Source organism: Ranitomeya imitator, chromosome 2 (assembly GCF_032444005.1).
Source record: "Ranitomeya imitator isolate aRanImi1 chromosome 2, aRanImi1.pri, whole genome shotgun sequence".
NCBI lineage: Eukaryota > Metazoa > Chordata > Amphibia > Anura > Dendrobatidae > Ranitomeya > Ranitomeya imitator.
Window position 1 is genome coordinate 339,699,584 of NC_091283.1, and position 13,118 is coordinate 339,712,701.

Genomic DNA, 13,118 nt, shown 5'->3' on the forward strand with positions numbered 1-13,118 from the left:
CCTGGCACCTATGGTTCCATCTGTTGAGCCTCCTGCCCCGGTTTTGGTGGAGGGGGAATTGGAGTATATTGTGGAGAAGATTTTGGATTCTCGTGTTTCTAGACGGAAACTCCAGTATCTGGTTAAATGGAAGGGTTATGCTCAGGAAGATAATTCCTGGGTTTTTGCCTCTGATGTTCATGCTTCCGATCTTGTTCGTGCCTTTCATGCGGCTCATCCTGGTCGGCCTGGGGGCTCTGGTGAGGGTTCAGTGACCCCTCCTCAAGGGGGGGGTACTGTTGTGAATTCTGTGGCTGAATTAACTCCTGTGGTCACAAGTGGTACTGCAGCTTCTGAGCTTCCTCCCTCAGGTGTTCTGGTGAGCTCGTTAACTGCTTCATTACTTAACTCCGCCTGATGCTGCTATCCTTGCTCCTTGTCAATGTTTCAGTGTTGGATCTGAGCTTCTCCTGATTGTTCCTGTGACCTGCTGCTCTGTATAGCTAAGTGCTTTTTGCTTTTTTGTTGCTTTTTTTCTGTCCAGCTTGTCTTTTGTTTTGCTGGAAGCTCTGAGACGCAAAGGGTGTACCGCCGTGCCGTTAGTTCGGCACGGTGGGTTTTTTTTTGCCCCTTTGCGTGGTTTTGCTTTAGGGTTTTTTGTAGACTGCAAAGTTCGCTTTACTGTCCTCGCTCTGTCCTAGAATATCGGGCCCCACTTTGCTGAATCTATTTCATCCCTACGTTTTGTCTTTTCATCTTACTCACAGTCATTATATGTGGGGGGCTGCCTTTTCCTTTGGGGAATTTCTCTGGGGCAAGTCAGGCCTATTTTTCTATCTTCAGGCTAGCTAGTTTCTTAGGCTGTGCCGAGTTGCCTAGGTAGTTGTTAGGCGCAATCCACAGCCGCTTTTAGTTGTGTTTAGGATAGGATCAGGTGTGCAGTCTACAGAGTTTCCACGTCTCAGAGCTCGTTCTTGTATTTTTGGGTATTTGTCAGATCACTGTGTGCTCTCTGATCGCTAAGCACACTGTGTTTCTGGATTGCCTTCATAACACCTGTCATTAGCAAACATAACACGCGCGGCTCCGCTCCGTACACCTCGTACACGCGCGGCTCTGCTCCGTACACCTCGTACACGCGCGGCTCCGCTCCGTACACCTCGTACACACGTGGCTCAATTCTGTACACACGGCTCCATTCCATACACACACGGCTCTGCTCCATACACATATGGCTCCGCTCCGTACACCTCTTACACACACTGCTCTGCTGCATACACCTCGTACACACACGGCTCCGCTCCGTACACCTCGTACACACACTGCTCCGCTCCGTACACCTCGTACACACACGGCTCCGCTCCGTACACCTCGTACACACACGGCTCCGCTCCGTACACCTCGTACACACACGGCTCAGCTCCGTACACCTCGTACACACACGGCTCCGCTCCGTACACGTCGTACACACACGGCTCCGCTACGTACACCTTGTACACACACGGCTCAGCTCCGTACATCTCGTACACACACGGCATCGCTCCGTACACCTCATACACACACACGGCTCTGCTCCGTACACCTCGTACACACACGGCTCTGCTCCGTACACCTCATATACACACACGGCTCTGCTACATCCACACTGTAAACCCCTCCTGATCTCACACATAAACTTCCCCTCATCCACCACCATGACAACCAGCACAGCAGAGTCCTGCATACACTGAGGCCCCTGATCATGTGACCCCTGACTCCTCCCCTCCTGTGACCTCATCACAGGTCCTGTGCGCACAGAGCAGCCATATATGTGGAGTGCGGTAGTGATGGGCAGTCTGTCTTTTTTGGATCCTAAATGGATCTCTAATAAAAATGTGTTCACAATACGTGAATACATATTTATGCTGACGTATGGTGTCCGAAACCCCACCCATCTATGTCAAAACTCTGCCCACTCGCTAGTAACCAATTAATATGATGAGTGGGTGGAGTTTTGTTCGGGTGGCTCTCACTGAGGTGCTGGCTCTTTGACTCGGATCGTTCACGAGCGACACATCACTAGCGCCATTGTGCGGGTGGAGGTCGGTGCTGGAGGCTCCATTATTCTCTATGTGGAGTGCGGCTCTGCGGGTGGAGGTCGGTGCTGGAGGCCCCATTATTCTCTATATGGAGTGTGGCTCTGCGGGTGGAGGTTGGTGCTGGAGGGAATTAAGTCTCAGGTCACATAGACGGAAGAGTACGTCCAATGCCAGAAAGTGGTTAAGACTTGATTTCTGTGTAAAACATTTCCCACGTTAAAAATATGAAACAGGCTTCTCCCCTGTGTGAGTTCTTTGGTGCCTAACCAAATCTGATTTCTGGTTACAACATTTCCCACATTCTGAACATGAAAAAGGTTTCATCCCTGTGTGGATTCTCTGGTGCTTAACAAGATCTGATTTCTGGTTAAAACATTTCTCACATTCTGAACATGAAAAAGGTTTCTCCCCTGTGTGAGTTCTCCGATGTTTGATAAGATTTGATTTCTCTGTAAAACATTTCCAACATTCTGAACATGAAAAGGGCTTCTCCCCTGTGTGAATTCTTTGGTGCGTAACAAAATTTGATTTCTGGTTAAAACATTTCCCACATTCTGAACAGGAAAACGGCTTCTCGCCTGTGTGAGTTCTTTGGTGTGTAACAAAATTACATTTTTTGTTAAAACATTTCCCACATTCTGAACATGAAAATGACTTGTGTGCTTTCGGAGCAATTTGTTTTTTTAAGCTTATTCTGTGACTTTGATTTTCCTTAGTAGTCGGTAATGAATCAGAAGATAGGACCTGTTTCAAATGATCAAATAATAGATCTTTGCTGTGAAGGGATGATGGTATATCTGAAGTAATGGCATTCATTTCAATTGTATCCTGTGGGATCTCAAGATCATCTGATTTAAACAGTGAAGATGTCAGCGTTCCCTCTGATCTCCAGGTATAGTCATCTGCTAAGAATAAATACCAATTGTTATTTTTTAATAAAATTTTATATTTTTGAATATTTTGACCTAACTTGCCATTTTCACCAAAAGTTTATCTAAAAATATTGAATTATTCGCGAAGACAATGACAGTTCATGGTTTAATCAAAACCTCATAGGATGAACCAGTAGTTGTTCATTCTACCTGTGCAGAATCAAAATAGTCACAACTTCTATAGATTAAGTCACTGAGGGTTTTATTTTCCAAAATGGAGTCACATTATAGGGATTTCTGTTGCTCTGGTTTTCTGCCATATTGTCATATATGGGCTTCCTGCAATGTGTGCTTCTGTCACCATGCACCGCCTTATTCATTCTTCAGGCAGAGCTGGTGATAGGGGAGACTTTGAAACCAGAAGGCCTGGGTGAAGCAGGCTCTGTCCAGCCACTAAGATTAGGGTGCCTGGGACTTGTAGTACCATCCGGTCTGGCAGTATGTGTGTGTGTGTTCTGTCTAGCTGGAGTAATCAGCTCCCCGCTTCACCCCATTGGAAAGCACCGTACTACTAAAACTCAAACCATATTGCTGGAATCTGCCAGATACAGCTTTTTTCTCCTCTGGTTCAGTACTCTGTGCTCAGCTCCCGGCTTGTGTATTGTTTCTTGTTGTGATCATACCCATTTACTGACTACTTTTGTGTCTTCTGATTTTGTATTTTATCTGCCCACTTGGTTCTGACCCAACTACTTGACTATTCTTCTTGGCATCTCACTCTACAGAACAGCAGGTAACACTGTGGCCCAAGCCTAGGGGTCTATGTGTAAGTCCAGATCCATGTAGAGGGGTTAAAGAAGTTAAAGGACAATGGGCAAAACTGTGACGATAGACAGTAACACATCTACTGAAATGATCAAGTCTTCTCCAGGAAAAAAAGTAACTAGTTGTGAAACCTCTCTGGGGTAATTAGATTATGGGGCTCGGTTGCTCTTGGTAATCTAAATTATAATAAGGGCTAATATTTTCTTTCAGATGAGTTTAAAGAATAATTATTATTCATTTATCCCCTTAATGACTGCCAATGCGTCTTTTAACTGACCTGAGATATAAGAGAATAGCCTCCCCATACAGGTGACAATCCAGCAGCTGTCGGCTGTACACTATAGCTGACAACTTGCTGCATCAGCCACGATCAGTGTTTGCACCATCCAAATCTGTTTAACCCCTTAGATTCTGCTGTCAATAGTGACTACAGCATATAAATGGTTAACAGAGTGTGGGGGCTTCCTCTTTATCCCAACTGGTGCCCTCAGATCATGATTGTGTGGTCCTGATGTTTGCCATGGCAATTCACGACCAAATAGTGGCCTTAGAGTCTGACGGCTATAGCGGCTTGTTGAGAGGTTAGAGGAATTTAGTTGGTAAAAATACACATTTTCATTTCTGTCATGCCACTTTGCATTAATTCCGGAAAAGCACCTGAAGGGTTAATAAACTATCCAACAGCAGTTTTCAATATGTGAGGGGATGCTGTTTTTAAAATGGTATAACTTTTGGGAGTTTGCCAATATGTAGGACCCCTAAAAGCACTTCAATCATGGATAAGTCCCTAATAAAAAATACATTTTGTAAATTTCCTTGAAAAAATGAAAAATTGCTGCTACATTTTTTATAGCTCCTAAAATGCTAACAAAATAAAATAAAATAAAAATTTCAAATGGTCCTGATATAAAGCAGACATGTGGGAAATCTTATTTATTAATGTTTTGCTGTGGTGTACCATTATTATAAAGTATAATGTGTCACGAGAAAACAATCTCAAAATAACTGGGATTTGTTGAAGCTTTCCAGAGTTATTACCACATAAATTGACACTGGTCAGATTTAAAAAATATGGTTCAGTCACTAAGGGGGTTAAAGAAAACTTTTTAGAATACTGAGGTGTCTTAAATTTAGATCCAGGGCATTTGGAAGAGGTAATGTAGAAAAGACTACCAGGGAGTTACAGACTCATATAAGTGAGGCAGGCCAATCCCACCACAATCAAACTGTAAAAAAAACATATAGTTGAAGGGAGAACTTCAATATTAAACCAGAGATGCATTCATTTATGGTGAACCATTGGAGCTACTATGAGTCCTGACCAGAAGAGTAGGGAAAGTATTAGTGCTCCCCATTTCCGGCGAGATTGTGCAGTAATCTGAATTCCTTGAAAACATACTGGAATTTATGACGTAGAGTGCATCCATGAAACCAGGACTCGAGCTATGCCAACACATCTCCTGAGTAAATGTATATTACAGCCGTCAGCCATGCACAGCTTAGAGTTACATCATGGCACCGGTGTAATGTTCTTTACACAGTTTATCGCAATCCTGTTTGAAGTTACCCCATTACTTGCCAAATTAGAAATTTTCATTTTACTGATTTTTCAGAAAAGGTCGTCCCAATATTCAATTAAAAATGACAATGCCATGATTTCCTATTTTGAAAACATTCATTTTACAAACACAACACAAAAAAATGGACCTAATTATAAAAATTATAAAATCTTAGTTGCTAGAAGCAAAAGATTAGGCGTCCCCAAAAAAGGACATTGGTAGATAATGGGTTAATCAATTTTAAAAGAAATTGAAAAGTCAGGATAAAGGGAAACTATTGTACAGAAATTCACACTTGGCCATCACTGCACATTTACTGTTGTCAATCATAAAAGTGTGAAGTTTGGTCAGAAAGACTGGACCTGGTCTTGTAGGGAGCAAATGAGCACATTCAGCAGCACAGAAGGGAGAGAAGGGAGATTTATCTAATAAGATATCAGGGATCTAGGAAGCTAACAGCATCATTAAACTCTGCTTTCTCTTACAGGCCCATCATGATAATTTTTTTAAGTGATTTTCTAACTTATCAGCACATTCTAAGTACGCTGTCATTTGGCTTTGTAGTTTACAGATCTGGGCACGTAACGGTCAGCGACTTCTAATCCCAGGGGGTAAGTGGATCCTCAAAGTTCGAAATTCTTCAGAAAAGGGCTTTAAATGTGTAAAGTCATTTGAACAATTTTGGGTGGAGGAGAATGTTGTGGTCTAGAGGCAAAGCAGTAATTACACGATTGTGATACGGCCGGACTACACCACCGATAAAGCAGCCACAGACGGTGACGGTGAATAATCTGTAACTTCTCTGTATTTAGTGGTTGCTACTCACCTGTGTTGTCATATGTATGAAACTCCTCTTTACACCACTCATCACCCCTCACATATGTCTCTGTGGTATTTATATGGGTCAGATCTTCACCCTGAAACAAATATTGTAAAAGTCACTGACAGATGGAGAAATCACATCTACGATCAGCTCTAATCCTGCCATCTCCACCGTTCTCATTGCACAAGAATAAAAAATATAATACTGGTGGATAAAACAAGACTGAACACAAGACCATCACGGCCATCTACACGTCATAGAGGAGATCTCATGACACCTTCTCTCCGTCTACCTGATGATCCTGAGGAATATTGGGTTCTTGTTTACAGTCCTGTGGAAGAAGAGGATGGGGACAACTCACTGGTGTTGTCGTCTTACTGGATAGATCTGGGGGAAGCACATACATGGACTGAATTAATTTTTTACAAACAGATAATTATAGGCCATGTGTATTTAGCCCTGTCTATTACCTGGTGATGTGAGAAACTGGGGAACCTCCATCATGATGTCCTCGTACAGATCTTTGTGTCCTTCTAAATACTCCCACTCCTCCATGGAGAAGTAGACAGCGACATCCTGATACCTTATAGAAACCTGACACACAATCATACTGTCATCCCCCTGATCCCTTCATAGCATTACTATATAATGTCCCAGCATTCCCAGCAGTGTCACCTCTCCAGTCAGCAGCTCAATCATCTTATAGGTGAGTTCTAGGATCTTCTGGTCATTGACATCCTCATGTATCAGGTGGTGAGGTGGAGGCCCCATTATTGGGCTCAGAGGCCTTCCCCATCCCTCAGACACAGGGTCCTGACAGCAGTTACTAGAAGTCTTCTTGACTACTGTGTAATCCTGGTTATAGAGAGACACATTAGTAAAGCTCAAAACAGATATTTGCAGAATCCTCACTTCTCCAGTTCTGTCCATCTGTTATTCCCATAGATAAGAATGATGTAATGTGATATCATCAGAATCTCTCACCTCTCCAGTAAGCCGGAAGAGGATCTCTAAGGTGAGGTGTAATATCCTCTCCACCATCTTGTCTCTGTCCATATCCATCTTTGATGGGTAAATCAGGAAAATTCTCTTTTATAGAAGATTTTCACTGATAGGGTTCGATATTGTAGAGACCTGAATGAGAAGAAGATGAGCCAATGTTACGTGATAAAAATCCTGTGTAATAATACAATTACTGGAGATAATAAGGGAAACATATGAGGAGATTTATTATTTTACAGTATTTAGTTTTCTTCTTTACATCTACTAATAAAACCTATATATTTTTGGCCACAGACAACAAGCAGTTTCTTCCTCGGAGTCGGCAGCTGAATACGTTTCTCATAGACTCATCTTCCATAAAGCTAATTCTTGTCTCATTTACTGACACTGGAATCGGCATTAGCAATACTGCAGGAGATATTCATTACACGTAACATGAGAAATAACTACTTCATGATGAGGACGATGTGACAACACAGCATTTCTTCTTAATTATGCCAGACATAAATTTCATATTCCCAGAATCATGGACTATTGTTTGAATTATTGGCTCTTCTTGTAGGTTGAATTGATATTTGTATATTGATGAATGGTTGTTGTTATTTACCTCTTATATTAGCTCCTGTAGTGTATTGTACTGTTATCTTTGCAAATCAGGGATGCAAAGTCACTGAACAATGATGTTTGCTAATATGTTGATTACACATTACACCAGGCCATGCAGTTTGTGGGCTTGCAAATATGGAAAGATAAACTATAATCAAATAATGTGGGTTACCATGATAACCCCTTTCCCTTGACCTGTGAATGATGGATTGAAGGTATTTTGCTGGGACTTGTTCTATGTGTTAATTGCCTGTTTTGTCTTTCAATAAAGTATTGCCATACTGTGTTACCCTCACCCTGTGTTGTCTGAGTAGTATTATGCCCATGGTAAAAGGAGAGCAGGAGTTCAGTGGGATGATCCCTGGTCCATGCGACCTCAAGCCAGCGGACTAAAGCACCTGCTGACCCCCATGTCTCCACAGATGACATCTTCATCTTCAACTAAGTCTCTAGGAACATATTTGGCCAGAGTCTGTCACTGACTCCATCTCCACCTGCCGTCTATATGAATGTTTCCCATCTTCCCTGGACTGTAATCTTCTATCATGCTAGAACTCATGTCTGATTCACACACAGAAGTTTGAGGCTTTTATAAAAGCTTTTTTGTTTCCACAAACACCGCTGACTGAAATGATTTGATACAAAAGTCTCCATGTACAGTGGTAGGACAGATCCGGTAGGGGCAGCAGGCCGATGAACAATCCAACAACTTTTATTGAAATTGGGAGAATATAACATCAAACGTAGATATGGTTCCTTGGAGACTGCAAGGTGGCCATACAAAATGGATATATGCATGGGCGCCACCCAGTAATCCGACGCCAAGGAATATGTAACAACAGTCTTTAGATTCGATCCGGAAATCAAGCAGGGTCATGAGTCTAAACAATCCAAAGTAGCAAACGATCTCCAATCTCCATAGATGACACAGGACCTGGCCGCAGCTGCAGATTCTTGACCTTCCCAAGACACAACATCAACTAACTCAACATGTGGCTTACTGTCCTACCTATCTTAGGATCAGTCCCCTTGTTGGGCAGAGATACCAACACCCACCCTGTTAAGCATAGCTCAAAGGATGAAGAATGCTCCAGAAGCCCTGTCTGCAAGTTTGTGTATTTGAGATACCCCTACAGGGAGTAACAAAGACACCCATGCCCCCACCAATTGCAGGACAAGGATTGTTAATGTAGGCTTGATTACAGTATGGTTCATGAAAACCGGTTGGGGAGACACTGTTACACAGTGTTTTATGGAATTTATTTCTGGCATTAGGCTTTCCTATATTACAATAAAAACTCCAGAAAAAAAATCAGATATTAGAATGCTTCAAAAGGAAATTGGCACCAACAATTCTTGTAAAAAGAAAAAAACATGCAAAAGGCAGAAGACATATTTTATTACCGTATATACTCGAGTATAAGCCGACCCGAGTATAAGCCGACCCCCCTAATTTTGCCACAAAAAACTGGGAAAACTTATTGACTCGAGTATAAGCCTAGGGTAGAAAGTGCAGCATTTACCGGTGAATTTCAAAAATAAAAATAGATGCTCCATACCGTTCATTATTGCCCCATAGATGCTCCATATACAACTGTGCTATATAGAATGCTCTGCACCGTTGATTATGGCCCCATAGATGCTCCTTATAATGCTGTGCCATATATGCTCTGCACCTTTGATTATGGCCCCATAGATGCTCCTTATAATGCTGTGCCATATATGCTCTGCACCTTTGATTATGGCCCCATAGGTGCTCCTTATAATGCTGTGCCCCATATATGCTCTGCACCTTTATGGCCCCATAGGTGCTCCTTATAATGCTGTGCCCCATTTATGCTCTGCACCTTTATGGCCCCATAGGTGCTCCTTATAATGCTGTGCCCCATATATGCTCTGCACCTTTATGGCCCCATAGGTGCTCCTTATAATGCTGTGCCCCATATATGCTCTGCACCTTTATGGCCCCATAGGTGCTCCTTATAATGCTGTGCCCCATATATGCTCTGCACCTTTATGGCCCCATAGGTGCTCCTTATAATGCTGTGCCCCTTATATGCTCTGCACCTTTATGGCCCCATAGGTGCTCCTTATAATGCTGCCCCATATATGCTCTGCACCTTTATGGCCCCATAGATGCTCCTTATAATGCTGTGCCCCATATATGCTCTGCACCTTTATGGCCCCATAGGTGCTCCTTATAATGCTGTGCCCCATATATGCTCTGCACCTTTATGGCCCCATAGGTGCTCCTTATAATGCTGTGCCCCATATATGCTCTGCACCTTTATGGCCCCATAGGTGCTCCTTATAATGCTGTGCCCCTTATATGCTCTGCACCTTTATGGCCCCATAGGTGCTCCTTAGAATGCTGCTGGTGCTGCCATAAAAAAAAAAAAAAAATCACATACTCACCTCTCTTCTCAGGACGCCGGCGCTTTCAATAATTACCTGCTCCTCTGCGGCTCCGTCTCCAGCACTGACGCTCAGCAGAGGGCGCGCACTGACTACGTCACCGCCCCCTCTAACCTGAGCGTCACTGCTAGAGGACGCTGCAGACGGAGCCAGAGCGAGGAGCAGGTAATTATAGCGCTGCGCACCCCTTACCTGCTGCGGTGCGGTCCCTGCAGTCCCTGGCTTCTCCGGCGCTGCAGCTTCTTCCTGTAATTGAGCGGTCACATGGCACCGATCATTTACAGCAATGAATATGCGGCTCCTCCCCTATGGGGGTGGAGCTGCCTATTCATTTCTGTAATGAGCGGTGCCATGTGACCGCTCAGTGCAGGAAGAATCTGCAGCGCCGGAGAAGCCAGGGACTGCAGGGACCGCGCCAGGAGCAGGTAAGTATGATTACACAGCCCCCGCTCCCCCTCCCCTGCCGACACCCGGGTATATGACTCGAGTATAAGCCGAGAGGGGGACTTTCAGCCCAAAAAAATGGGCTGAAAATCTCGGCTTATACTCGAGTATATACGGTATTTTTTCACATGTAAAACATTTGTTTAACCCCTTTCTGACATCGGACATCATATTATGTCCATATGAACTGGGTCTATTTGACCATGGATGGAATATTTTTTAATGCGACATTGCGACCGAAGTCGCGGTGATCGCATTAAAATTCCGCACCATCTTACTTCTGGGCAGATGGTGCCATCATCCTGGAGGGTGTCGCCTCCCTCCTGCAACCACGATCACTGTGATTGGCTGTTTAATTCTGAACAGCCAATTGCAGCATTTCTAAGTGTTTCAGGCAATCATATTGCCTGAAACACTGATGTCCCAGCCTAAGATCGGTGTTCCAGGAACACCGATTCTAGGCTGGTGCCTGGCAACGCGGTATGTCCGAGCTGTGACCTGGCCCTGTCTGTGACCTGCCTAGGATAAGAGCTGTGAGAGCACCAATCCTAGGCCATTGCCTGGCAATGCCAGCATCACCAGGGCCAGCTCTGATGACAGGGCACAGCAGCGGTGTGACCGCTCTGTGACCCATCTGTGATCGCGCTGCAGGTCCTCACAGTACCTGAGGATTTCTGCAGAGTCATCATTCTACAGGATCTGCGATGTACTGGGCCTTGTGGTGCCATAGAAGCCTGTGGACACCACAATCCCTGCTGAAGAAAGAAGAAGAAAAAGAACAGAGAAGAGCGAAGACAAGTTAGAAGAAAGACAAGTGTGAGGGTATGTGCACATGTTGCGGATTTGCCTGTGGAATTTTCTGCACAGATTCTTCCTCTCTTAGCAGAAAAATGCAGGTAAAAATCTGTGCGTTTTTGATGCGTATTTTCATGTGGATTTTTATGCGTTTTTCTAAGCGAAATAAAGATCTATTATTTAACAAAAAAAATGAATCGTGATGTAATTTCTTGTCCAATCTCTTCTATACTCCATTGAAGAATAATGTTTACACATATAGATAAATAGATATATCTATAGATATATCTATAGATGGATAGATATATCTATAGATAGATGGATAGATATATCTATAGATAAATAGATAATACCAAGCCCAAAATTTAGTAATTGTCATGCCCTCAGCTGCAGGTTCGGTCTCCGCTGCGAAGGGAGACCAGCACCTATTACACAGCCGTATTCACCTTGTCCATGGCTCCAGACGTTCAGCGGCTCCTTTCTCTGCTAAGAACCTGCATCCTCTTGGCAGGTCTCCTGGAAATGCTCTTAGGAGCCACGCCCCGATTCCTGCACATACTTGAAACAGCAGGGCACCTCTTTGCTATTAGGGCTGTCTGTGCTATGATGCTCTGTGCATAAAAATCATCCTCCCTTTAAGGGAGGTGCCTGGGCAACATGTTCATTCTCTGGATTGTTGCCTCTGCTTCAGGCCACGCTCTGCACTTTACTTTCATGTCTATTTCCACAGAGTCCTCTTCTGACGTTTCCCATCCTGGACTCCTCTGGTCTCTTCAGTTCCCACTCCAAGTTGTCTTCCCTCTTCTCACGGAATTGTCCAGACCCTGCTACCGGTGGGATTAACCTTTCTGGATTTCATGGAGGTTCTGGGATTCTCTCCACCAGCAAGTCCAAGTATTCCACAGTATTGCTAGTTTGTCAATACGGGTCATCCTCTGTGTTAGGGCTAGCGGAACGCACCAAATAATAAGATAGATTAAGGTGCGTTTGCAGCCCGGGATCCACCGTGCAGAGATGGAACCTGCTGCCAAGTAATGACGGACTATATGGCGGTACAATGTGAATACACACAGGGGTTAACTTCACCCTGTGTGAAGGAAGCGAACCCTGTTAAGTCACAGGGCCGCGGTACCGCACACAAGAGCGCAAGCAAGGAGTCACCAAGCTCAGTCCCAAGACTTGGGATCCGAGTCCGACTAGAGTACTTGCGCTCGACACGGCTAAGGGGGTGTCAGCGTAACCAAAGTAATAATAACAGATGCACGAGAGTGCATGCGGTGCCGCACTGGAGGACGCCACTAACCACCCAGGCTTGGGTCAGGAAAGCGCTGTATAGTGCGTAACGTGCTGGTAGCTAAGTCGGGCGTTAGATAGCAATCACCCACCTTCCGCGAACAGTCATCCAATAGGGAGGGGATTTTAATGAACGACTTTCACTCACAACACACACACGTTTACAAGTGTACACTAGCGCATGGCCGTGCGGTCATGCGCAGCTTATATAGCTGCAGCACGTTCAGGATCTTCAAATAAAGGACCAATGGGAACCGCTGCAGCATCTGAGCATGTGACTCTCGATCTCCAGTGGGAGATCTCACCCTGGGCATGCTGAGAAGGGAAAAAGCAGGACTTAGATCCCAAAAGCGTCTGCTCGCCGCTGCCCAGCAATGGCTTCAATAGCAGAAGCAGGCAAAGCAGCAGTAATCCCTATGCACAGAGT

The 13,118-nt window shown here is 44.3% G+C and overlaps 1 protein-coding gene across 1 annotated transcript; it reads right to left on the reverse strand.

The window, feature by feature from the left end:
- Positions 1-2,004: 2,004 nt before the first annotated feature.
- On the reverse strand, positions 2,005-7,270 carry LOC138663660 (oocyte zinc finger protein XlCOF8.4-like). The gene is made up of 6 exons (XM_069749943.1): positions 7,121-7,270; positions 6,812-6,991; positions 6,607-6,730; positions 6,429-6,523; positions 6,140-6,230; positions 2,005-2,959 (listed from the first exon to the last, which is right to left on the reverse strand). Exons 1-6 carry the CDS (start codon positions 7,196-7,198, stop codon positions 2,274-2,276), a joined length of 1,254 nt encoding a protein of 417 aa, XP_069606044.1. The 5' UTR covers positions 7,199-7,270; the 3' UTR covers positions 2,005-2,273.
- Between the last annotated feature and the right edge of the window lie 5,848 nt (positions 7,271-13,118).

Coding starts and splice junctions, on each gene's coding strand:
- LOC138663660 (XM_069749943.1), bottom strand. CDS start 7,198: ATGGATATGGACAGAGACAAGATGGTGGAGAGGATATTACACCTCACC. Junction 6,992..7,120: donor TCTTCCGGCTTACTGGAGAG/GTGAGAGATTCT, acceptor CTCTATAACCAG/GATTACACAGTAGTCAAGAA. Junction 6,231..6,428: donor ATATTCCTCAGGATCATCAG/GTAGACGGAGAG, acceptor TATTTGTTTCAG/GGTGAAGATCTGACCCATAT.